General features: G+C 33.7%; 2 protein-coding genes across 5 annotated transcripts; both read left to right on the forward strand.

Moving 5' to 3' along the window:
* Positions 1 to 504: 504 nt before the first annotated feature.
* On the forward strand, positions 505 to 7,172 carry LOC148304370 (uncharacterized). The gene is made up of 7 exons (XM_088268417.1): positions 505 to 673; positions 1,667 to 2,032; positions 2,579 to 2,764; positions 3,681 to 3,802; positions 5,743 to 5,910; positions 6,321 to 6,491; positions 6,813 to 7,172. The coding sequence occupies exons 1-7, from the start codon at positions 511 to 513 to the stop codon at positions 7,104 to 7,106; spliced, it is 1,470 nt and encodes a 489-aa protein (XP_088124543.1). The 5' UTR covers positions 505 to 510; the 3' UTR covers positions 7,107 to 7,172.
* Positions 7,173 to 7,519: 347 nt separating this feature from the next.
* On the forward strand, positions 7,520 to 26,357 carry LOC148304371 (putative 4-coumarate--CoA ligase 1). Of its 4 annotated transcripts, XM_088268435.1 has the most exons (10): positions 7,520 to 7,683; positions 8,506 to 8,704; positions 9,579 to 9,897; positions 15,063 to 15,273; positions 16,148 to 16,513; positions 17,935 to 18,120; positions 19,421 to 19,542; positions 20,807 to 20,974; positions 23,431 to 23,601; positions 24,910 to 26,357. In XM_088268435.1, exons 3-10 carry the CDS (start codon positions 9,634 to 9,636, stop codon positions 25,201 to 25,203), a joined length of 1,782 nt encoding a protein of 593 aa, XP_088124561.1. In that variant the 5' UTR covers positions 7,520 to 7,683; positions 8,506 to 8,704; positions 9,579 to 9,633; the 3' UTR covers positions 25,204 to 26,357. The 4 variants fall into 4 exon arrangements, with proteins under 4 accessions (XP_088124561.1, XP_088124560.1, XP_088124563.1 ...); XM_088268434.1 differs by lacking the exon at positions 8,506 to 8,704 and having other exon boundaries at positions 7,521 to 7,683; XM_088268437.1 differs by lacking the exon at positions 9,579 to 9,897 and having other exon boundaries at positions 7,522 to 7,683.
* The last annotated feature ends 35 nt before the right edge of the window (positions 26,358 to 26,392 follow it).

A 26,392-nucleotide genomic window follows, 5' to 3' on the forward strand; every position in this document is an offset into this window, starting at 1 on the left:
ATATTTTTAAAAAATAAATATTTTGAAGTGACCTGAACATTTATGAACGAAGTACTGACTGAACTAAACTGCTTCAAGTGATAAAGACTGGGCTTTTTAACCACTTAAACATGTTATATTATACATATATTTATAATGGTCAGCACACTCGGTGGGTCAAATAAATAAAAGTAATTTTGTCACTCTAATATTTATTCAATATTACCCTGGGCTGGTACCTGATGCAGAGGGGTAATCACCTTTCCTTCATGTGTTAACGATCAAGATAACACTGCGTTTATATGATGCAGTGCCCTATGTACCATTGGAGTGTAGATAAAGGTTTGAAGAAGATATTATCCATACAAAGTTTAATTCAATATATTTTTTCATTCACTTACCGTTATATTTTATTGTATTATACTGCTATGTGTAAGCTTGCTCAGTATAATTGTCATTATTTAAAAAATGTTATTATTCAAGGTATGTGGTGTCACAGGAAAGGGTTATACGTATGGACAAGCGCACAAAATGTCTGTAGCATTTGCAGCCTGCCTCAGAAATAAACTGAAACTGAGAGATGGAGATTGTGTAGCCATTATGCTACCCAATTCTCCAGAGTTTCCCCTAGCAACCTTAGGGGCGACCCAGGCGGGGTGTATTGTAACTGCAATTAACCCCATTTATACAGCTGGTATGTTTATCTTTTATTTATTCAAAAAAATGTTTTTTCAAAACTGATATTTTTGTATTATATTGTGTCAGTTATCAATAAATAATCTGAAAAAATATATGTAACAATATATAAATACATACTCTTAATATTAATATTTTGAGTGTGTCCAAATCATCATTTACAAATCTGGGTTATGTCCACTTAGGGGACATAAGTCCACACCCTTCTAATAAAAAAAACTTAACCATTGTTGGTGCCAAAAAACTATCATGTGAAAGAAGAAATTTTAGCATAAATACAACTTCCGAATTTCGAAAAGTATGGTTGTCAATCATGGGTTGAAAAGTCATTATTACATGTTCATAAAGTAATTAAGTAAGCCAGCCTATGACATGTTGTAAGGCCTGTAAATACCCAGATTTCCAAGTTCTTTTTCATCTATGTTAAGATGTTAATATAAAAAGCATACTCTTAATTTTGACGAACGGCACCTGTACAATTGAGCTAACTTGAGTGATTATATGAAAAATACTAAACAAATTATTAATTTCTTATCATTTATATTTGAATGCCCATCACTAGTTATTTTAATTTACTCAATTAATTTCAATATATAACTTTTCATTAACAATTTAAATATAGTTAAACTCTAATACTGATCACATTCCCTTTGAATAATTTGTGATTGAGTTGACATTGAATTATTCTGATGCCATGTTGTATGTGGTATTAAATTCAAATTAGATCAAAATAGTCATCAAATTCCGGAGGAAATATACACATACTATCAATACTTTTTGCTACTACAATTTAGAAATTGTCACTGAGTAACGGGAACCCAAAATGAACAAAATATTGGGTATATTTTGTGCACCTTGCACTTTTCATACATGTATGTACATAGTAAGAATAATATAATCATATACTTAAATATGGTTTACCTTTGAAGTTTTAATTAAATTATTTAGTAACAGTCCAGAATTGATCATATCGTATTATTCATTTATACAGAGGAGGTTCAACGGCAATTACAAGACTCAGGAGCAAAGGTAGTAATAACAACAGTAGCTTGCTATCCACATGTCCAGACTGCCATTAACTCTTTGAGGAAAAACATTCCCGTAATCATTGCTGAATGTGACACGAAACTTCCACATCCTGAAGGAACCATAAAATTTGCCGAATTCGCTGAGAATTTTGGGGAAAGTACCGACTGCTTAAAGGAAGTGAGAAGGAATGGAGATGATACAGTTTTCCTTCCGTATTCCAGTGGGACGACTGGTTTACCTAAAGGCGTTGAACTGACTAACAAAAATGTAACTGCAAATGTTGTGCAAATTAGTAAACCGAAAGTTATGTTATTTTTCCCAACGACTGGTAAGCTTAATCTATTTCAAATCTACCTACCTCCATTACCCAATTATTAATAGTTCTTTTATACACAGTTTTGTTAGTTATTATAGGTACTTTATTATAAAATAATACTGTATATACAATAAATAAAATAAAATAAAATATAAAATAAATCATAATTTATAATGAATCATAATGTTAGTGATTAAAATTTGAACTTTAATTATTTTGATAAAATTACTAAAATAAACATACAGTGTCTGGTATAATCAATCTTCAATTGTCACTTACAATCTACATCTATTTATGTGACTGGAAAAATAAGAAATTTGTCATTTAATGCTTGTAATTCGATCTAATTTGTTCCATCTGTAGCTGGCTGCATCTTCAGAGAAAGCATTCAATCAATAAGGTTGATATTTCATACTGTTTTCTTTGAAATTTTAGCCTCAATGTTCTCAATTTCAAAAGTAACCAGTGCACATTTAAATAGTATCCATCAAATTGTCCTCTATGAGCTTCATTAATGCATGATATTTTTTGTTGTAAAATAATCTCCTTACTTTTCAGGCACTTATCAGGATGTGACAATCTCTGTTCTGCCATTCTTTCACATCTATGGACTTGTGGTAACAATGCTTAGCAAAATGTCAATGGGAATTAAACTGGTGACTCTCCCAAAATTCACACCGGAGTCATTCTTAAAAGCTCAAGAAAAATACAAAGCTGGTGTGATGCATCTAGTTCCACCAATAAGTAGGTCGATTTTTAATTAAATAAACCAAACTTACAGCATTAAAGATATTATCTAGAGTGTCATCCTCATTTCTTCCTGTTGTTTCGGGTTACATTGCAGCTGCCAACTGCACTGATACTGCACATTAGCTAAGATGATAAACGCTGTAATGCAGACCGAAACACTTACAAAAAGGTTGAACAAAGCATTTAGTATAGATAAACTGGAAAAACACTATCAGCTTCTAACAAAATTACAATCAAACGATCAGTGTATGCAATTTTATAAATAGTTATTGGTTATTTTGACAAAATGCTGGTCATGCATAAAACCACTCACTGAGATTTTAGTCTACTGATTCCGAGATGTGTAAAAAGCCATCAAAATAATCACAATACCAGCATTCAAACAATACTTTACACTACTACCATAGCAGTATTCATTCACTTATACCTACATAAAATATTAATCACATGCATTATGAGTCAGACCAAAGATCAACAACATGGTACTAATGGGTATTTACAAAAAGGAAGTCAAGGATCTGACTAGGATGAAGTGGGAAGGGACTAAAGCAAATGGTGAAAAGTTTAAACTTTTAGCCAATGATATTGAATCAAACACTTCTCTGTTACATACACCCTTGTGCATATAGGTCTTCAGCCCGACTGATAACGCATGTGATAGATATTTTGGGTCGGTGAATGAATAGTGCTGTGGTAGTGATGTAAAGTGATTGTCCTAACCAGAATGGATATGTCTCAAAACCGCGATAAACTAAAATCACGGTGAACAGTTATATACAAATATGGCTTTTATTGAAACGTTAAACAAATTCAATGCATTAAATATTGTTTGCATTGAATATTAATAATCGTATATTAATACCTTAATATTTTATTTTATTTTGTATTTGCTTTGTCCTTTTGTTTACAGTTCTCTTCTTGGGTTCCCACCCAAGCGTGAAACCTTCACATTTAGATCCCATCAGGACTGTGATGTCAGGAGCTGCTCCCCTCGCTGCTACAGATGTTCAAAGATTCGTTGAAAAAACAACGGTAAAATGCATGTTTTTGCTATATTGTAGTATGAAATTCCAAAAGACCTCAAGTTTTTAAAACCTCATCCTAGTGATGATGTGATGATTATCCTCCATTACTTTAAAACATTTTTATTCTTGTAAGTAATGACAATTCTATTTATATTCATAATGAGAGGTATCAAGGGACCCGATGATGTTTATATTAATAACAGATATAAACATTCAGCAAATATAAAATCATTCAGCAAAACAATAAATTGTTGACATTTTAGTTTAATGAAAGCTTTATGATATGAACATTTATCGAATAAGTAGTCCGGTGTTTGAATGAATTTTTTGAAGAAACCAAAATTCATATTAATTAGTTATTTTATAGTCATAATTTACTTATGTTTTAGCATGTATTATTCCTTTTTGCAGTTCCTTATTTTACATTTCTTCAATATTTAATTTTTTTGCCTATTTTTGTGGTTTAAAATTACAATTAATTTCGTACCTTTGTGTACCTCTGCACAGACTATGTCTGTAGGCAATTTTTTCATTATGTTATCCCAGATATTATGATCGATCTAAACTATTAGCTCTGAGAAAATAAGGTTTAAATCTTGGGTGTCCCAAATACACAGCAGGCATTATCAAAGGTTACACAGACAGTGTATCAAGCACAGGTTAAACATAACAAAGAATTAACAACACTCTCCTTATCATTCATCATTCACTTTGTTTAATACCACTTTAAAAAACACTGCCATACCGCAAAGTAAACAATGCTTTTAATGTACAAAATATAAAAGAATTAACAATTTGAAATATATAAAGTTGAAAGTATTTATTGCAATGAGCGAATGTGATACTTTAAAATACCTATAATACTTTTAAGACGACTCTAAATTAAAGACTAATGTATTAAGCACTAAGAATGGCTTAGTCATTGTTTAATATCTAAAGAACCTATAAACCCGCTTAAAATTATTGTTCAAATATCAATATGACATCTCAACATTTGGAGAGAGATTAGTTTGATATAAATTACAATGCAGTAAAATTTACCAAATAAAAATATAATATTGTAAATTATCAAGCTTTAGCAAATAAGATACTGTATAATGTATGATAATAATACTAGAAATATTGTGGAATGTAAAAATGTTTTCTTCTGACCCCTATCTGCACTCAAGTGGCGTATAGGGCAATTTACTCAATCACAATCATATGAAAGCCGGGTGATCAGTCCTGCACTCCAAAATGATATAGAAGCGGATCATGTTTGATGGAATGAAAATTATATGAGTGAAATAGTGAAGTACTATAAAAAAAAAGTATTTAGTAAAATTATAATGTATGCAAGCATGGGATTCATATATTTAATGATCAACTTAGTACTACAATAATATGATGCAGTGCCCTATACACCATTGCGGATCAAAAGAAGCACCCAGAATCAAAATAAGGAATAAACTATAAATAAACTATATGTTAGCTAATAATTACTTCATTATTTTTTTGACTTGGATAAGTTTTTTTTCTTTTTATTCTTATGCATACCCAATGATGGGTAGAACACTACATTATATTGATGCAGTGTTACCTTGATCAGTACTTACATGAAGGTAAGGTGATCAATCCTGCGCTTTAAGTACAATATTGAATAAACAATACAGTAAAAAATCTCTATTATATTGAATAAATATTACAGTGAAAAATCACTCTTTTTTATTTAGACCTCCGTAGTAATCGAACCCAGGGCCTTCAGCACCGTAGCTAAATACGCTAACTATTACACTAAGGAGGCGTTAAATACCTACCGCTCTCAAAACGCTTTAAATTTTTTTTAACCATTTGATCCTTAGAATGTCTGTTGGGAAATGTTGAATATAGTTGTTTTATACTCTGATTGTATTATTACATTTTTGTGTACATTTTACTTTTGAAATAACATTATGTTTATGTTTTTAGAATAATGTGGCATTTATGCAAGGCTACGGACTGACAGAGACATCTCCAACAGCAATATCACAAGAGAGAGGAACTTCAAAGTATGCATCAGTGGGTGGCCCAATCCCTAGTACGGAGGCCAAAATTGTGAATTTAGAAAATGAATCTGATGCTCTAGGACCAAATGAAGTAAGAAATAAATGTGTATTGAATATATACAGGGTGGGGTTTGTATTTTATAAATTCCTGAGCCAGGAGATCTATCTTCTGTCAACCTTCTATTTTGCCTTTTATGATTAGGTTTGATAGCTTGTACTTCTTTCCTCTAAGCACATGCCTCAGATAGGACACCTTCTAAACTTTGATATCAGTCAGCAACTATTTTCCTACTATTGTTCTTTGGAGCACATTCACATTGCTGACCATATCGATCCATGGAATCCGTAGCATTCCACGATGTAGCCGAATTACGAATGCCTCTAACCTTGAGGGTCCACAATTCAACTCTTTATAAAAGTACTGACGAAGCATAACACCTAACCATTCTTTGCACCGTTATCATTGAGTACTCATTCAAAAGAAAACAATTTTTTTCTTAGGTAGGTGAGTTGTGGCTACGAGGTCCCCAAGTGATGAAGGGATACTACAACAACCCGGCAGCAACAGAAGAGATCTTTAGACCCGGTGGATGGATGAGGACTGGAGATATGGCTTACTATGATGAAGACCATGACTTCTACATCACTGACCGACTGAAGGAACTTATCAAGGTATAAACTATATTAACAATATTTTATTTTTTTTACTTTTAATTTAAACAAAACCTTTTCTTCAAAATGCATACACAACAGTTTCTGACCTGTAGCGGGTAAATATTAAGTTAAAAATATGCCACTTTTGCTGGGATATATTACATTTTCTGGCCATTCCGAAAATATGCACAACTGAAAATTTATGATTTTTGATACATGACGTTGTTGAAAGGAGTGAGCGATATGTGAACAAACATTTTGACTCTAAAAATATTGTACTTAAATGTCGTTCAATGTTATCCTGATTTATTGTAATTAATTTTACTGTTATTTTTTCAGGTAAAAGGGTTCCAAGTACCTCCAGCCGAGCTAGAAGGCATCCTAAGATCTCATCCTGACTTGATAGATGCAGCAGTTGTGGGAGTACCGCACCCAACGTATGGAGAAGTACCCAAAGCCTTTGTCGTGAAGAAAAAAAATGCATCTCCTTCAGAAGAAAGCATTGCAAAGTTTGTAGAAGAAAAAGTAGCCAGCTATAAGAAACTTGGCGGAGTGCAATTTATTGACTCTATTCCCAAAAACGCAGCTGGTAAGATTATGAGGAGGGAAGTTAAAATATTATATTGTCAATAGAAAAGAATAAATAATTTATTTCAGATTATATTTTTCTAGTCAATAAAATCCCATATTCATGAGCTATTTATATTTTAATTATTAGACGTACGAGTTTATGTAAAATAAATAAATACATCTTTTAAATGAAATATGTTTTTTATTCATATTTATTGATATCTAAACGCAGACAAAGCTAAGGAGATTGGAATATAAAAGTCTTATTTATAAGACAGGTAAAATTCCGTGTAGTGCACAAGCTCACAGTTTTGAAATCCGTTTGAATTTGAATACACATAAGCCTGAGTAGGGTCATGATAAGCGGTGTTGCATAAGCCGTAGCTAGATTTCAGAGTCACTAGGACGTAGGGTAATAAAAAAAAAACTCTCAACTGAATAAACTGTCACTTGTCATTATTAGTTAATTGGCAACACTGCCGAGTACGAAATGATCATATAAATTAGTTAGTCTGTGGAAATGATCAAAATAATAACAAATCCTACTTGCCGTTTGTCATTTCTCCCGTGACTTCAAAACTAAATAGAAATCTCGCATTCAATATGCATTAAATTTATTTTATTGTCCATTTTCACAAATGTACGTATTCCTTGATTTGAATTCTATTCGCGTTCTTTGTGCATTTACTTTATTCTCGTGAGACACCAATAACTTTCATGTTTAAAAATATTATTTTCATCGCCAAGTCGCCAAGATCTTTTGCGTCGTCATTATTTTTTTCACAAACATTATTTTTCTATTTTGATTCCAAATTAACTTCGGTGCTGTTTTTGTGTGTTATATTTTATTAGATGACTTTAAGTAGAGTATCCCGGACTCCAGATTAAAGATTTAGGAGTTACTTTTCAGAATGACTTTACATTTGTGACTCACATCAAAGAAATCACAAATAATGTTAGGTTAAATATTAAAAACAATTAAAAAGTTTAGTAAATACATTGCGTAAAATTACTTTACAGTTCTCTTGTTAGAAGCTAACTTGAAACGATTCTATATAAATTAGTTAGTCTGTGTACGATTCTTCCGTAGGAACTCAACACTACAAAATAAATTACTGATTTTAAACTTAAATATGTATACTTATCTTCTTACAATTTAAATATTATTATTTGTTAGATGATATGAAATTGTATGACAAGAGCTTTATTAAATTTAATACCCTTGAATTACCATACCATATCAACTTTATACCGACCCGGCACGCATATCATCAAAACTTTTTTCAGTGCAGTCATTCCAAAAGTAATTATTATACGAGTATATTATTATAACATAATTATACATATGTATTTATTTTAAATATATGTAGTGATTTTATAATAAAATTATTTTATAAGCTATAAAATGGACAATCGCAAAAGTAGTGCTTCAAATAATTATTTTTTGTTCAATTCATCACAGGATCCATACCAAAGGTTAAAAATGTTTGAATTCGGGGTTAAATAAATGTTCGCAATATGCAATAGTACAGTGACTTGAATTAATTACTGTGATTACAGTTATAAGGTAGGTACTTTTGTCTGACGCAGAGTAGTAGTAAGGACATTTGGCTACCTTGCTAGCGATCCCAGTTTCAAATCCATACGGGGCCAAAATAAATGTAAGTGATTTTCACTTGTATTTAAATAAATATTAAATAATATCACCCTGGACTCGTATAAAAATTTCAGCGCTGATCACCTTGCCTTCATGCAAATAATATTCAAAATAACTCTCTGTCGATATGCCCTATGCACCATTGGTACAGATAAGGGTTAAAAGAAGAAGAAGATTATGTCAGAATCATTCATTCAAATCGTTATTTTTGTCTTATTTAAAACTGATTAATAACATCATAACACATTATTTTTTGACATCTCATCAAAGATGAAGAAGAATGTGGAAGTCTGGGCATTTACGGGGCTGATGACCGTCATGAATGAATGAATGTTACACGTGTGTAAAGTGATCTCTTAAACCAGCCTAAAACGGTCGTCAGCCCCGTAAATGCCCAGACTTCCATATTCTTCCTCATCTTTGATGAGATGTCAAAAAATAATATGAAAATAACTCCTGTCATTGGAGATAATCCAGATTTTGTGAACAAGTATTTGGACACACTCAAAATGTTGTATCATAACACACGCAACTTCTTTCTTTTAACCCTTTTCTACACCAAATAGTGCATAGGGCACTGTATCGCTTTGACGCAGTGTTATATTGATCGTTAATTATATGTTGGGAGGATTATGATATGAAATAAATGACTAACGATAATTTTATTTTTATTTTTTCTATTTTCACTCTCAAAAAAGATCCTGCGTAAATTCCTTAGGATTAAAATATTTATCAAAAAAGTCTACATTCAGTAAATTAATAACACATATTAATATTTTGAAGTGCACTGAACTCAAACATAAAAATGATAAGATAACTCTATTTACATGAATGATAAGTGAACATATTTATATTGGTGACATTTTCCTTCATTCCAGTATATGACTGCTACTGAATATCATCTCAGTTTAAAACTTCTAGTAATTCGCAACAATGTTTCAACCAGTTCTTCAATCTGTCAAATCCTTGGGGAGATCTGTCTGCGTTAGGCATTTATCAAGCCAGTGTTATAACGGAGCTACGAGCGTAGCTCTGGTTAGAAGGAATAAGTGTGGTCCAACACCGAGGAGACATTTTCATCACGCCACAGAGAAAAATGTGATAACGTCCGGTCTCGATGATATTTTCATTCCAAACTGTATGATATCTGATTACGTTTGGGAAGGATTGGATAAATGGCCTGATAAAACAGCAGTGGTAAGAAAAAAACTTAATAAAGTGGAACCTCTCATAACAAGTAATTCGCATAAGGAGCCAAAACGTTGCTCCCTTAACGGGCAATGTTTCGCATAACGATTAATGCAAGTCCCTTTTTCACGACATTCACTTGTGAACCGGGGCTTTTGTGAACAGTTTTCCAGTTAAAAGGGATTCTATAATTAAAATGTAAGTTTGGTTTAAAATCACTTTAATTATTTTATTATAACTTAATGATAATGTCTACCGGTTTCGAAGCTAACCTCTTCTGTATCAAGTCTTGATAAAGAAGCGGTTAGCTTCGAAACCAGTAGACATTATAATAAAATATTTATAGTGATTTTAAAACAAAGTTATCAAGACTTGATAAAGAAGCGGTTAGCTTCGAAACCGGGAGACATTATAATAATAATGATAATAATAAAACCCTTATCCGCACCCCAATGGTGCATAGGGCACTGCATATAAACGCAGTGTTATCTTGATCGTTAACACATGAAGGAAAGGTGATCAGCCCTCCGCTTCAGGTACCAGTCCAGGGTGATATTGAATAAATATTAGAGTGAAAAAATCACTTATATTTATTTGATCCCCCCCTGGGAATCGAACCCGGGACCTCCAGAATGATAGTCGAGCGTGCTGACCATTACACTATGGAGGCGGACTAGTTTGTTTTAAAATCACTATAATTATTTTATTATAACTTAATGATAATGTCTACCGGTTTCGAAGCTAACCTCTTCTGTATCAAGTCTTGATAAAGAAGCGGTTAGCTTCGAAACCAGTAGACATTATAATTAAATTATAATAAAATATTTACAGTGATTTTAAAACAAAGTTATCAAGACTTGATAAAGAAGCGGTTAGCTTCGAAACCGGGAGACATTATAATAATAATGATAATAATAAAACCCTTATCCGCACCCCAATGGTGCATAGGGCACTGCATATAAACGCAGTGTTATCTTGATCGTTAACACATGAAGGAAAGGTGATCAGCCCTCCGCTTCAGGTACCAGTCCAGGGTGATATTGAATAAATATTAGAGTGAAAAAATCACTTATATTTATTTGATCCCCCCCTGGGAATCAAACCCGGGACCTCCAGAATGATAGTCGAGCGTGCTGACCATTACACTATGGAGGCGGACAACTTTGTTTTGAAATCACTATAATTATTTTATTATAACTCAATGATAATGTCTACCGGTTTCGAATCTAACCTCTTCTGTATCAAGTCTTGATAAAGAAGCGGTTAGCTTCGAAACCAGTAGACATTATAATTAAATTATAATAAAATATTTATAGTGATTTTAAAACAAAGTTATCAAGACTCGATAAAGAAGCGGTTAGCTTCGAAACCGGTAGACATTATAGTTATAATAAAATATTTATAGTGATTTTAAAACAAAGTTACATTTTCAAAATCACAATGTTAGTGCTTCAAATATAAATTATAAAAGGGATTCATTATTTGTCGTAAATTCATATTTTTACTAACGTTATTTTCAAATCTTAATTATATTCTACATATTTTTACACTCCTTAACATTTTATAAGTAATTTTATTTTAATAAACGTTAAAAAATATACAACATTTTGAGTGTGTCCAAATACTTGTTCACAAAATCTGGATTATCTCCAATTACAGGAGTTATATTCATATTATTTTTTGACATCTCATCAAAGATGAAGAAGAATATGGAAGTCTGGGCATTTACGGGGCTTACGAAATTTACGGGGCTTCGTAAGCCCCGTAAATGCCCAGACATCCATATTCTTCTTCATCTTTGATGAGATGTCAAAAAATAATATGAATATAACTCCTGTAATTGGAGATAATCCAGATTTTGTGAACAAGTATTTGGACACACTCAAAATGTTGTAAATAAATTATCTGGTCAAATTATAAGCTTAATAATAAAAATGAAAATGGTATTTTCTGGCGTTTCTCATGTGTGTGATTATAATCCAGGATTCGGATCTCACATACTAATATAAGAGTTTCTGCTTAATACAAAGCTTCTTTACATCTCACCAATAGATGTCTCTAGTGAAGTTCTAGTGATTCATGAACAAGGTTTCTAAATTGGTTCATATATATATAGAACTTCCAAGAATTTGAGTAGTGTGGTTGTCAATAATGGGTAGAATTGGTGAATGTTACACGTGTGTAAAGTGATCACTTAAACCAGCCTATGACGGTCGTAAGCCCCGTAAATGCCCAGACTTCCATATTCTTCTTCATCTTTGATGAGATGTTAAAAAATATATATTAAAAATTGATTTTTCTTTTGCCTCGGAACGCATTATCGTATTTTACATTGATTTCTATGGGAAAAAATGTTTCGCATAGCGAGTGTTTCGCTTAACGAGTAAGATGCTGGAAAGAATTAAACTTGTTATAAGAGGTTTCACTGTATTTATATACCCCAAACCAACTCAATAAGTAACCATCACCCTACTTTCCGCAGGGGTAGGAAAAGAGATATAACGCCACACCACTCTTTTGCTAATATTTTTTTTCAAACCCTTGTCCGCACCCCAATGGTGCATAGGGCACTGCATCATATAAATGATGCAGTGCCCTATGCACTTATTATATACTACATTAAGGATCAAGTGTTATCTTGATCCTTAACACACGAAGGAAAGGTGATCAGCCCTCCGGTTCAGGTAATAGGTCCAGGGTAATATTGAATAAATATTATGGTGAAAAAATCATTTATATTTATTTGACTCCCTTCCCGGGAATCGAACCCGGGCCCTCCAGAACAGTAGCCGAGCGCGCTGGCCATTACGCTACGGAGACGGACAAAATATTTTTAGTCAGCTTTATTTATTTATATTTTTAGTCAGCTAAATATTAAATGTCCGCCTCCATAATGTAGTGGTTAGCGCGGTAGGCTACCATGCTTGAGGTCTAGGGTTCGATTCCCAAGAGGGTCAAAATAAATATCAGCTATTTTTCAGTCTTCTATTTATTGAATATATCACCCTGGACTGTACCTGAAGTGCAAAGCCGATCACCTTTCCTCCATGTATTAAACGATCAAGATAACACTGCTACTATACGATGCTGTGCCCTATGCACCATCAGATGCAGATAAGGGTTAGAAGAAGATTTTAAGATCAACCTACTTCTCATTGTCTGGGTTTTAATCTCCAAATCTCTCAAAGCTTATTACTTATCATTATAATATAATCTCTTGGTTAATATCAAAGTATCAAACTTACTCTAATCTTTTATCTAATCTTTTAGAAGGAGCCGTAGTCTACATATTTATCGGTGAAATTTATAATATACCTATTACATATCCAATATGTTTATTGATAACTTAAATATGATGGATTATTATGTCACCCTTTGATCTAGTTATAACAAGTTATCAATGCGCTTACTAATAATAAAAAAATCCATTTATTATTAAAACTCAAAGTTCAACAATATATTTGAACATTTTTCATGCTGATAGCATTTACGATCATATTTTGCTCCTTCATATTAATATGAATATAGACACGTGCCGTGGCATACTTGGGTAGACGCTCAACTGCGAAACTGGCGTCGCGGGGTCGGTTCCCGCCAATTGCAAAATGAATTCAATAAGGATTTATTTTCAATTGGTCTGGGTGTTTGTGATGTATTTTTCACATTTACCTTCCCTATCCTACCCGCAGACAAGCACCTAAAATAGACGCTTTGCGGGTTATTTCTTTAAAAAGAAAGAAAAAAGAAAAAACATCTTTCATTCTGATAGCATTAAGGATCATATTTTGCTCCTTCATATTAATATATGGACACGTGCCGTGGCATAGTTGGGTAGACGTTCGACTCCAAAACTGGCGTCATGGGTTCAATTTCCACTGATTGCAAAATAAATTCAAGAAATATTTACTTTCAGGGTGTGTGTGATGTATTTTTCACATTAACCTTCCCTATTCTTACTATTCTAACTGTAGATAATCCTCTAAAAGTAGAGACTTTGCGGAGAGAGTTATTTTTTAATGTAATTTTTTTTTTTTTTTGTATCGATTACTATAAATTATAAATGCATCTTTAGTTGTGAGGAAAAACACCAAACACGCTAACCACTACACTAACACAACGTTGTTTCAAAATTTCAAAACAATCGATGAATAACTTTTTGGAGATTTAGATTTTGAAGAAGTGAAGATCACATTTATATTTATATTTAGATAATAGTAGATAGAGGCAATTTCGATAGTGAAATGTGAAGATTTAAGTTGGCTCGAGTGATCCCATGGTTAAACATTTGCACATTTCGCTCATTTGATGCAACAGTGGCGTAATTACACTTAGAAATATTACTGGAGATGCCATTCAGACATTGTAGCAACAGAAATGGCACCATTTTACTCAATTCTATAATGAAACTCGCGCTATCTCACAGCATTTCACCACAAAATCAATTTTGGCGATGTTTCTCCCAATGTAAATAGTCTTCTTCTTCTTCTTCTTTTTCTAGATCCTAAGGATCTGTTTGTGCCTTCGCTTGTAACTCTTGGGATGTCGACTCCCTTTCTGGAGGTCTGCCTGGGGGTCTGCGTCCTTCAGGGATTCCTTGAAGGGCGACACGTGGAAGTCTGTCATCTGACATTCTGTTTACATGATGATTCCAGTATCGCCTTCATTGTCGTCCCCACCTCACGATATCCTCCGTCTTACACATGCTCCGGATGTCGGTATTTCTTACTCGGTCTCGCAATGTGTTTCCGGTTATGGATTGGAGAGTCTTCATCTCAGAGATTCGAAGTCGAGATTTTGCTCTAGAAGTATCTGCTCTTGTCTCAATCCCATAAGTGGCTATTAGTCGAACACGTTTTGTATATTTTCATTTTACTCAATAATATGTAAATAGTCTTTCCGCACATTATGACATAATCAACTGGTTTTTACGTCATTGTTGCACCAAATGAGCGATATATTATATGCAAACAGCTGTTCACATGTGAATTAGAAGCAACATCTCTAATGACGCTTGTGAAGTAAATAACCAAGACTTTTTTAAGATCATGTGTTGAAACATCTATACAACATCGTAATTGATGTCTCTCTGAAAGTCCTGCCACATTCCCAGGTCGGGTAAAGAAACTCTTCCTTTTTATTCGGACCCAAATCGATGTCTCTATTACACTTTTAAGGTATGCGGTATAACAGGAAAGGGGTATACGTATGGACAAGCATACAAAATGTCAAATGCGTTTGCTGCCTGCCTCAGAAATAAACTGAAACTGAGAGATGGAGATTGTGTAGCCATTATGCTACCTAATTCTCCAGAGTTTCCCCTAGCAACCTTAGGGGCTGTCCAGGCGGGATGTATTGTTACTACTGTCAATCCCATTTATACTGCCGGTAAGTTTATCCCATTTTTTTTAAATGTATGGACCTTTATTATGTTAATATAATGCATAGCGCATAGAACACTCCCGATTTTCTGGGATGAATGGTGAATAAAAATTCCTTATCCCCTGCTCCATGCACTTATATATAACACCTATTTGCCTAGTAAGATTCAAGTGTTGACACAACTAGAGGCAACTAACCTGAAAATGAAAATTTTGCAGTTGAAAATGATTTTTTTAAAGTATGATACCACAAAGTATTGTTTGGATTATAGGTGGGTAAGATCTTATCATTTAGAAGATCTGCATCAGTGAGTCCATACTTTAATACCGAGAGGATGGATTTTTCATTGGGTAAATCCCATTGATAAGGCCGGAGAATATTTGACACAAATATTATGATGGCTAGGAAATATAAAAAAAAGGTTATCAAGGAGTTTTGCAAATATTTTAAGCCATAAAAGAAGACATATAAATGAGATACTGTTATTCTATCACTGAGGACAACAAATGTGTTCGGCCCTCAACACGTATTTGAACATTATAAGTACTGTTGTGAAATATTTTTGTTTTTATAAAATATTTTTTGAATGACTGAAATGTCTCGGATAATCTGTTTTCTATAAATCGGGAGTGTACTGTATTTATATAAAATGGGTAATCTGGGTTTGAAGCATTTTGTGAATTCAAATACAATGATCTGATCCAATTTTTCTACTATCAAGTACAAAAATTCACAATAAGAAATCACAATGTTTGTTGTGAAAAATTATCATACCCCACTGAACGCATTACCAAAAATATATGTAAAATCCCATTTTTATTTTGATAGATGTAAATCGCAATTCATTGATGTATTTTTTTTATTTTATTTTATATTGTAGAAGAAGTTGAACGACAATTACAAGACTCAGGAGCAAAGGTGGTTATAACAACAGCGACTTGCTATCCACATGTCCGGACTGCCATTAACTCCCTAAAGAAAAACATTCCTGTAATCATTGCCGAATGTGACACGAGGCTTCCACATCCAGAAGGAACCATTAAATTTGCCGAATTTGCTGAGAATTTTAAGGAAAGCACCGACTGCTTGAAGGAAGTAAGAAGAAATGGAAATGATACGGTTTTTCTTCCCTTTTCAAGCGGAACAACTGGCCTGCCTAAAGGCGTTGAATTAATAAATAGTAATATAACTGCAAATTGTTTGCAAGTGAACACACCAAAATTTGAGATAATTTTCCCAACAACTGGTATGTGTTTATTTATTTTTATTAAATACACCCATCTATTTTAAAAACAGATCAATCAATTAACCTGTCCGTGATTGAGTTTCTGCAAACAAAACTGTATCTGAGAAGCGAATTTATTTTTAAATCTTTGATAATACTTTGTACGAAAGTCCATACTTTTTATTTAACAACATATTTTCTTGAATAAAAAAATATATATTTACACCAGTAAATTAATTTTAAAAAAATCCATGTTTTATTTCATGGGTTTTCTTTGTCAGTGTCATAATGATGTCACACAAACTTTGTTTTAAGTAAAATATTGTGGGTATAATAGAAAAATAAGCTGAAGCATGGTTTTAGTTTTTAAATACAACCACAGATGGCAGTTCAAGTGCCATTTTAGAAATAAATGTCACCGGGCTTCAGTTATAAGTGTGGACATTCATGTATGCCCATATTCCTTTGAGGAATGTTTTGTTTGGACGACCGTGTACGGCCATACTCCCGGACAGGTTAAAATTCATCATTTAACGCACTTAATAGGGGTATTTGAAATGTGACATGTATGCAATCCCCCTAAAATGGTTATTTTAGGGGCATTTCACACACGTTTCCAAACCAATACCCATTCCCGCAATTGGTCCGTACTTTTTGTAATCATTTCAATAATACTTAGGAATACTTGGGTATTTTTGTTGATTTTCGATAAATTGAAAACGTATGATTTTCAATTTACTGTCTAAAGCAGATACATAAAGGGATACGCCCCATAACACACCCGATGACGTAAAATTTGATGCCGTATAGCGGTGTCCGTTTTTCATTTTATTAAAATATCTAAAGTTTAAACCTTCATATCTCCCTTACTTCTCTACAGATTTCAATGAGAATGTTACCGATAGTCTTGGGATTTTTCATACTAATTTATAAGCTAATAAACCAACATTATGAGAAAAATCCATTGTTTGGAAGCAAGAACTCAAAAGATTTTCATAAATCTTTTCTTAAGATTTTTATCTTCTTCTTCTTCTTCTTTTTCTAGATCCTAAGGATCTGTTTGTGCCTCCGCTTGTAGCTCTTGGGATGTTGACTCCCAGCTGTCTTTCCACCTTTTTGGAGGTTTGCCTGGGGGTCTGCGTCTTTCAGGGATTCCTTGAAGGGCGATACGTGGAAGTCTGTCATCTGACATCCTATTTACATGATCATTCCAGCATCGCCTTCGTTGTCGTCCCCACCTCACGATATCCTCCGTCTTACACATGCTCCGGATGTCAGTATTACTTACTCGGTCTCGCAATGTGTTTCCGGTTATGGATCGGAGAGCGATCATCTCGGATTTTTATAATTTTAGTATATCATATTTACAAAATAATATACTAAAATGGAAGCTTCTTCTTAGATTGTCGCCAATTGTTGTAAATTAATTTTTGATTTTTCAGCCACTTTTCAGGACGCTATTATTTGTGTCCTGCCATTCTTCCATATCTACGGACTTGTAGTCACGATGATAAGCAAACTCTCAATTGGAGCAAAACTGGTGACTCTTCCAAAATTTACACCCGATTCATTCTTGAATGCTCAAGAAAAATACAAAACCGGCGTGCTGTACATAGTCCCACCAATTGGTTAGTTCACTATTCAGTAACATAAAAAAAACTATTATTTTTTGACATGTCATCAAAGATGAAGAAGAATATGGAAGTCTGGGCATTTACGGGGCTGACGACCGTCATGGGCTGATGTTTAAGTGATCACTTTACACACGTGTAACATTCACCAATTCTACCCATTATTGACAACCACACTACCCATATTCTTCTTCATCTTTGATGAGATGTCAAAAAATAATATGAAAATATCTCCTGTAATTGGAGATAATCCAGATTTTGGATTTGGACACACTCAAAATGTTGTAAATAAAACTAGTTTTAACCCTTACTGGTCCAATGTCGAATCTCATTCGACATCGATTTTTTCCTCTTAGGTCCCATGTCGGATGTTATTTGACATTTTTTTTCATCATTAGTATTATTTATTTAAATTCCAAGCTTACATTTTTGTCACTCGTATCTATTACAACAGTATGTGGAGCAGAGGACAAAAGATTTTTTCCAATTGGAATTATACTGTCTACCTAGATTGTTTTTTAATTTTTAATTTTGGGGGACCGGAAAGGGTTAAACCCATTTCAATGATTATGTTGTGTGTTATAACGTACGCAAGAAGTGTGAATGTGGATTTGACAATATTATTTTTTCCCTTTATGACTTTTCCACAAATACTGCCTCCGTAGTGTAATGGTCAGCACGCTCGGCTACCGTACTGGAGGTCTCAGGTTTGTTTCCAGGGGAGGGTCAAATAAATAAATGTGATTTTTCACTCTAATATTTATTCAAATTACCCTGGACTGGCTCCTGAAACGGAGGGCTGATCACCTTTCCTTTATGTGTTAACAATCAAAATAACACTGTGTTTATATGATGCAGTGCCCTATGCATCATGATCACCTTTCCTTTATATGTTAATGGTCAAGATAACACTGCATTTATATGATGCAGTGCCCTATGCATCATGATCACCTTTCCTTTTATGTTAACGATCAAGATAACACTGCGTTTATATGATGCAGTGCCCTATGCATCATGATCACCTTTCATTTATATGTTAACGATCGAGATAACACTGCATTTATATGATGCAGTGCCCTATGCATCATGATCACCTTTCCTTTTATGTTAACGATCAAGATAACACTGCGTTTATATGATGCAGTGCCCTATGCATCATCGGGTGCGGATAAGGGTTTGAATGAAAAATATGAAAGTGTGTCAACCACTTAATGCTGCTTAATAAAGTTTTTTTTACTAAAGAGAACTAAAAATACACACAAAAAAATAATTATAACTAACTTGTCTTGGCTTACAGTCCTGTTTCTGGGGTCCCACCCTAGTGTAAGAGAAACTCACTTAGATTCCGTCAGGACAGTGATGTCAGGAGCTGCTCCTCTTGCTGCCACGGATGTTGACAGACTCTTGAAACGAACAAAGGTAAAATAAAATTTGCACCATAGATGATTGTTTAACCTTTTCCTTACGGTGCTAAAAAACTTCCACACGCAACGGTGATATGTATTTTGTATACACCATATAAAAATGTGATTTAATAACGGGAAAAATGTGAATATTCCTAAATGTTGTTTTAGTGACCATAGTTGAATTTATGTATTAATTTTAAATCACAGATTTTTTTTGAGTCTACTAAGTTCTATTTTATTAACAAAATTGTGACAATTGTTTCGCCTTGTTAGGGCATTATCAAACATATGTTCTCAAACATTCGTTTGATAATGCTCTAACAAGGCGAAACAATTGTCACAATATTAATTTTTTATGTGTTTTTGTTAATAAAATACAACTTAGTAGACTCAAAAAATATGTGTTTGATTTAAAATTAATACATAAATTAAAATGGAGTTCAACAAATTAAACGTCAAATCAATAAATAAACAAATGTTTGTTTGATAATGCCCTAACGAGGCGAAACAATTGTCACAATATTAATTTTTATGCAATTTTTGTTAATAAAATACAACTTAGTAGACTCAAAAAATATGTGTTTGATTTAAAATTAATACATAAATTAAAATGGAGTTATACAAATTAATTGCCAAATCAATAAATAACCATAGTTAAAGTTGAAATGTGACAATTTTATAATGCTAAGTAGTGCGGAGACTGCCGCGTATGATGGTCTGCTCACTACTGGCACTGCTAAACACGCTACGACATGCGCATATACGCAAAGTGCGGCATGGACGCACACACCGGAAAACATTTGTGTATTGGTGATTTTATCCCCGATTTTTTTACAAATTATTATTTCCGTGAGTGCAAATGGAATAACTTTATACTATAATACGTAATTGTACTGCGGAAGAATTCACAAATTCTAAGCTTATTATATTTTATAGCCTAGTGTATGTATCTATTATATTTTATATTGATATTCTCGTTTTTTTTAATCTAGTTGTAGTAAATACATATCACCGGGAGGGAAAGGTTAATATATATAAAGGTGGAGACTGACCAGAGCATTTCGTCGTAACATAACGTCGTAAAATCGCTCGCGGCGAGCATCAGCGAGCATCCGAAACTATGGATGGAGCGCTCGGCTCGCTGTACTGACTGCCTGAATGCTCGCATCGTAACATGTTACGTTACGACGAAATGCTCCGGTCAGTCTTCACCCTAAGTGAATCTGAAGTATATGTAATGAAATGGTGAAAAGATATAAAGTCGAGTATGTTTCTAGAGCAATGTATCCTTTTTGCAAGGCTATGGATTAACGGAGACGTCTCCGGCCGTGCTGATGTTACTGAAGGGTTCTACAAACTATGGGTCTGTGGGCACTCTTTTCCCTAATACAGAAGCCAAAATTGTGCATTTAGAAGACGAATCTAATGTCCTGGGACCAAACGAAGTGAGTAGCCATTTTTTCTTCTCTGTATCTCGAGGCGGGATTAGCCTTCTCCATATTTGCTTTCCAGCAATTCCTATCCCCAGTGTTGGATTTACGTAAGAGCTAAATAGCTGCAGTTCAGGCTGCAAAATCATTTCACATTTTTATCCACACCAGATATTTCGCATACTGATCAATGGACAGTGATTAAAAGACATGTCGCTCACTCCTTTCAAGAATGTCATATATAAAAAATCAACAATTTTCAGTTGTGCATGTTTTCGGAATGCCCAGAAAATGTACTATATCCCGGCAAATGCGGAATATTTTTAACTTAATATTTACCCGCTACAGGGCAGAAAGTGTTGTTTTTGCATTTGAAGAAAAGTTATTGTTTAATTATTTTTTTTAATAAACTAAATATTTTTCAAATAGAGAAAAAACCTTCAGGTTTTACCTGAAAAGATATGTTGCACATTAAAAAGTTCAATAAGTGGCTTGATATTTATTTTTAATACATTGCATTAATTTTTAAACTTCAAAAACGTTCGCCTGAAAAATCAAGTTTTTTGATTTATGACGTTCTTGAAAGGAGTGAGCGATGTGTCACCAGCGGATGGGCAACTAGTGGAAAGGTTTCTAACTTTTATTCGTTTAGAACAGTATTTCTCAAAGTGGGCGATAACGCCCCTTGTGGGCATTCTAGAAAACTTTTACAGGGCATAAGAAGCACAAAGAGACAGATAGAAATGCTAAGAAGTAAGATATGTATTTTTATTCCTTCCCTCTTTCTATGATGGGACATTTTGTTAATTTTATTTTCCCCTTTGATGAAAAATTTTGATAGGGGGACGCCAGTCTAAAAAACTTTGGGAACCTGTGCTCTTGAAAGCCACACGGGCATAAATTTGGCAACAGTAGTGTTGGAATATGTCAAAAATTAATTATCCCGGTTCAATTATGAATTTCTAAGAATCGAACAATATTATAATTGGAATGATGGATAAATACAATTTTTAAATTCATGTATTTATTTTCTAAACTAAAAAAAATTCAAATTAACTCCTAAGTGGAGATAATCCTAATTTGTTTACAAGTATTTGTACACACTCAAAACGTTGTAAATAAATTAACTGATCCAATTATAAGCTAAACAAAAGCGTATTTTCAGGCGTTTCTCAAGTATGTGAATATAATCCAGGATTCCGACCTCGCATACAAATAGAAAGAGTCTCTGCTTAAGAAAAGCTTTCCTCATTCCAAAATAGATGGCTGTTGTGAACTCGTATGATCAATATATCTAGAAGTTCCAAAAACTTGAGTAGTGTGGTTGTCAATCATGGGTAAAATCGGTGAATGTTACATGTGTGTAAAGTGTATCACTTAACCAAGCCTATTGCGGTCGTATGCCCTGTAAATTGCCCAGACTTCCATATTCTTCTTCATCCATGCTGAGATGTATTTTTTTAAATAAACTCCTAAGTGGAGACAATCCAGATTTGTGAACAAGTATTTAAACACACTCAAAATGTTGTAAATAAAACAATAGTGTCCACTAAAGATTAACAATTAACATCTTCTTCTCTGGTTTCAATCCTGGGATTGGTTTGCAGCAATTTCCTCTATTCTTCTCTTCCATTCTTCCCTGTCTTGTGCGGCTCTTTTGAAATCTGCATATGATGAGCAGCGCACGTCCACCAACAGGTTACTTTCGGCGTGGGCGTCCCCTAGAGTTTGTCCCCTCGGTCATACCCTCCATTATGGCATGCAAGAGACCTTCTTGACGTATTGCATGGCCGATCCATCTTGCACGCCTTTCGGACAAGGTCCTGAGCAGGTGCCTTCCTCCTTCGATTCCTTGAAGAACTTCCTCATTCTTGATGTGGTCTCTCCAGGAAATTAACGTTATTTGAGATGCCTTGTCCGGATTGGCTAGTGTGTTGCTTGTAAAGGCATCGCCAGAAATTTAGAGTTTTATGCGATCTCAATCTCCAGTTTAGTTTGAGTCATTTCATGTATTGGACTATTTTTCATACCGCTCGCACAGTTTTGTTTACTGTTTTAGTGGTATTTTATTATTTGAATATATTAGCATTGTATAGGGAATGATACCTCGAAGGGGAAGACTATTTTTTAGAGTTTACAATGCTTCTAAAATTATGAAATACGGAATACTTAATTAAAAATTATGATTATAATTTATTTTTGACGATCAAATGTCATGTATGATTTCTTTGAAATTTCAATCGAAAATATTATTTAGTTTAGAAATTGTGTCAATTTTAAGAAAGCGATATATCTTTGCGCTAATCGCGAAAAACGTCCGCTATAGGCTAGAGTCTATTATTCGAAGCGCCCGACTACAATGTGTTAAGAGTCTTCTATAGGACCACATCTCAAAAGCCTCTAGTCTCCGCTTATCCCTTTCGGATAGGCAATGATATACTTAGATAATGATTTGAAATGTTGGCTACTAGGTGGGTGAGTTGTGGCTTCGAGGACCCCAGGTGATGAAGGGATACTATAATAACGCAGAAGCAACGGAAGAGATCTTCAGACCCGGCGGCTGGATGAGGACTGGAGATATGGCGTACTATGATGAAAACCACGACTTCTATATCACAGACCGATTGAAGGAACTTATCAAGGTAAAAACTTTATAGCTCTTTTTACTTGCTTTTAAAAATGCTAAATTCCATGATACATATTAATGACATCATGATATTTAGCATTTTTTTTTTTATTCTGAAAATAATTGGGTGTGCACAAGATCAAAACACTATATAAATTAGTAAACTTATCTCCGTTATCAGGTCATTTTAAGAAAGCATATTTTTCAATCAAATGTCTTATTTTATAAGATTATGAATATAATATCAATGACATATTTTTAGTATCTAATAGTTTGATCCTTTGCTAGTGACATCTTCCATCTCGCATATTTCTCTTATCCCGGTGTTCCTTATTCTATCTCGTAGACATGCTCCCAGATATGCTCCTTAGGTCTTCATTTGTGACACTCTTTTTTTGTTACTGCGGTGTCCGCTCTGCATTCAATCCCATATGCCATAAGGGGTTGCACACAAATTTTATGTACTTTAATTTTAATTTTAATTTTGCTGCCGATGTTTATGTCAGGATTTATCCACATAGAATTTTTTAATACAGTAATTATTGTCATCGTTTAAAAATTCCATCTCGGAAATAAGATAGTAGAAAAAATATATATTTTAACACAATTTTTACACCTGCGGACGGGATTTGATACTAGTGTACATATAGTTTTGACCTTAAAGAGATTGGTACATAATATTCATATTAAAACATTAAATAATTCCTTATTTTCTGATTATGAAACAAGGCCGGCGCAGAAGGTAAAAATACCCTTTCTGTCCTTAACCTGTTAACCGGGCAGGACGTATAAATACGTCGAACGTAAACAATATGAGCAACGGGTAGGACATATGAATACGTCCTGTAAATATATGTTGCCCCCTGGAGCGGGCAGGACCCATATTTTCAAACAACCAAGGTAATTAGTCATCCATACATGTTTAGACATGAATTTTTTTCCATTTGTTTGTAATTTTGTATTTTTCTTTGTGATTTATTGTGAAATAAACAAAAATATATATATTTCATAATCTTTTCATATATTTTAAGTATAAATAAAATATACGAACTTACGTCCACCGGGCATGACGTACTGACACGTCCTAGTGAAAGAGTTGGCGCCCGTTGTATGTTGCGTAATTAAAAGTGAACTCCCCGGTTAACAGGTTAAGCATCTATCGACCGAACGGGTAAAAATGCCTCTCCCGTTCTCAGTGTATTAACAACCACCTTTCCAAATTATTTTTGCAACCAGCTACCGATAGCAGCCCATCACTGTGTGTATCGTATAAAATACAAGCAGGGATAAATATTTATGTATATATATCCCTTTTACGTTACAGGTCAAAGGTTACCAAGTACCGCCAGCAGAACTGGAGGGCATACTGAGATCTCACCCTGATTTAGCAGATGCAGTAGTTGTGGGGATTCCACATCCCACATATGGGGAAGTGCCGAAGGCCTTCGTCGTGAGAAAGAAAGATGCGTCTCCTTCGGAAGAAAGCATCGCAAAGTTTGTAGAAGAAAAGGTAGCGAGCTATAAGAAACTGGGTGGTGTTCAATTTATCGACGCCGTTCCCAAAAATGCAGCCGGTAAGATTTTGAGGAAAGATGTCAAAAAATTGTACTGCTCATAGGAAATAAGTACATTATTTATTCCAGATGTGTTGATTTTAGTAATGTATATTTTTTTAAATGTTAGGATATGGTTTAACCACTCTCCGAGATTTTAGTCAAGACTATCACTACACTGCTAATAATATATTGCAAGCATCTACCACTACCATAGCAATGTTTGCACACACTTACACAAAATACACATGTCGCTCACTCCTTTCAAGAATGTCATAAATCAAAAAACTTGATTTTTCAGGAGAACGTTTTTAAAGTTCAAAAATATTATACAATGTATTAAAAATCAAGCCCCTTATTGAACTTTTTACTTTGCAACAGATCTTTTTAGGTAAAACCTGATGGTTTTTTCTCCATTTGAAAAATATTTTGTATATTTAAAAAAATAATTAAACAATACCTTTTCTTCAAAATGCAAAAACAACACTTTCTGCCCTGCAGCGGCTAAATATTAAGCTAAAAATATGCCTCTTTTACTGGGATAAAGTACATTTTCTGGGCATCCCGAAAACATGCACAACTGAAAATTCAAGATTTTTGATTTATGACGTTCTTGAAAGGAGTGAGCGATGTATGTATCATACTGAAAACCAGCCCGCACCAAATACAAATATTTTGTATGGGTATGCAAATAGTGCTATTTATAGATTTGGTGCTTAATTTGTATAACCCTATTTTAATTTATTATACATTAAATATTCAAATCAAACACTGATTTTTAGAGTCTACTAAATTGTATTTTATTATTAAAAACACATCAAAATTAATTTAGTAATGATTGTTTCACCTTGTTATGGCATTTTCAAACTAATGTCAGTTTGAAAATTATAACAACCAGTGTTTGATTTTAATATTTAATATATAAAATAGTGCTATGATAGTGGCTGATAGTATTGCTTGCGTTCTGGTATAGTGACTGCGTTGACTATACGTGGGCAATCCAAAACCCTTCACTGCATAGTGTATCGAATTTGTTACATACCCAAAAGTTAGTGTTAAAACGTTCTTTAAAAATATATGCAACCATTCTTTGTTGTTACTGATTAGATTCATTTATAACTCATGTATATAGTTCATAATTTAGCCAAAAGACGCGCTATGAACGCCACAATAATAACTTCACTTGTCTCTCGAAGACGAACTGTCAATGCAGTCATGCGGTCATGCAAAAAAAAGTCATGCAGTGCAGGGTTA

The sequence above is a fragment of the Brachycentrus maculatus genome, unplaced genomic scaffold (assembly GCF_059751285.1).
Source record: "Brachycentrus maculatus isolate JH-2025_06_01 unplaced genomic scaffold, ASM5975128v1 h1tg000323l, whole genome shotgun sequence".
Lineage (NCBI taxonomy): Eukaryota > Metazoa > Arthropoda > Insecta > Trichoptera > Brachycentridae > Brachycentrus > Brachycentrus maculatus.

Excerpts from the sequence above, each read along its gene's own strand:
- LOC148304370 (XM_088268417.1), top strand. The coding sequence starts at position 511 with ATGTCTGTAGCATTTGCAGCCTGCCTCAGAAATAAACTGAAACTGAGA. Across the intron at positions 674-1,666 it reads TAACCCCATTTATACAGCTG|AGGAGGTTCAACGGCAATTA; the intron begins GTATGTTTATCT and ends TCATTTATACAG. Across the intron at positions 2,765-3,680 it reads GCATCTAGTTCCACCAATAA|TTCTCTTCTTGGGTTCCCAC; the intron begins GTAGGTCGATTT and ends TTTTGTTTACAG.
- LOC148304371 (XM_088268435.1), top strand. The coding sequence starts at position 9,634 with ATGTTTCAACCAGTTCTTCAATCTGTCAAATCCTTGGGGAGATCTGTC. Across the intron at positions 9,898-15,062 it reads GGCCTGATAAAACAGCAGTG|GTATGCGGTATAACAGGAAA; the intron begins GTAAGAAAAAAA and ends TACACTTTTAAG. Across the intron at positions 18,121-19,420 it reads GTACATAGTCCCACCAATTG|TCCTGTTTCTGGGGTCCCAC; the intron begins GTTAGTTCACTA and ends CTTGGCTTACAG.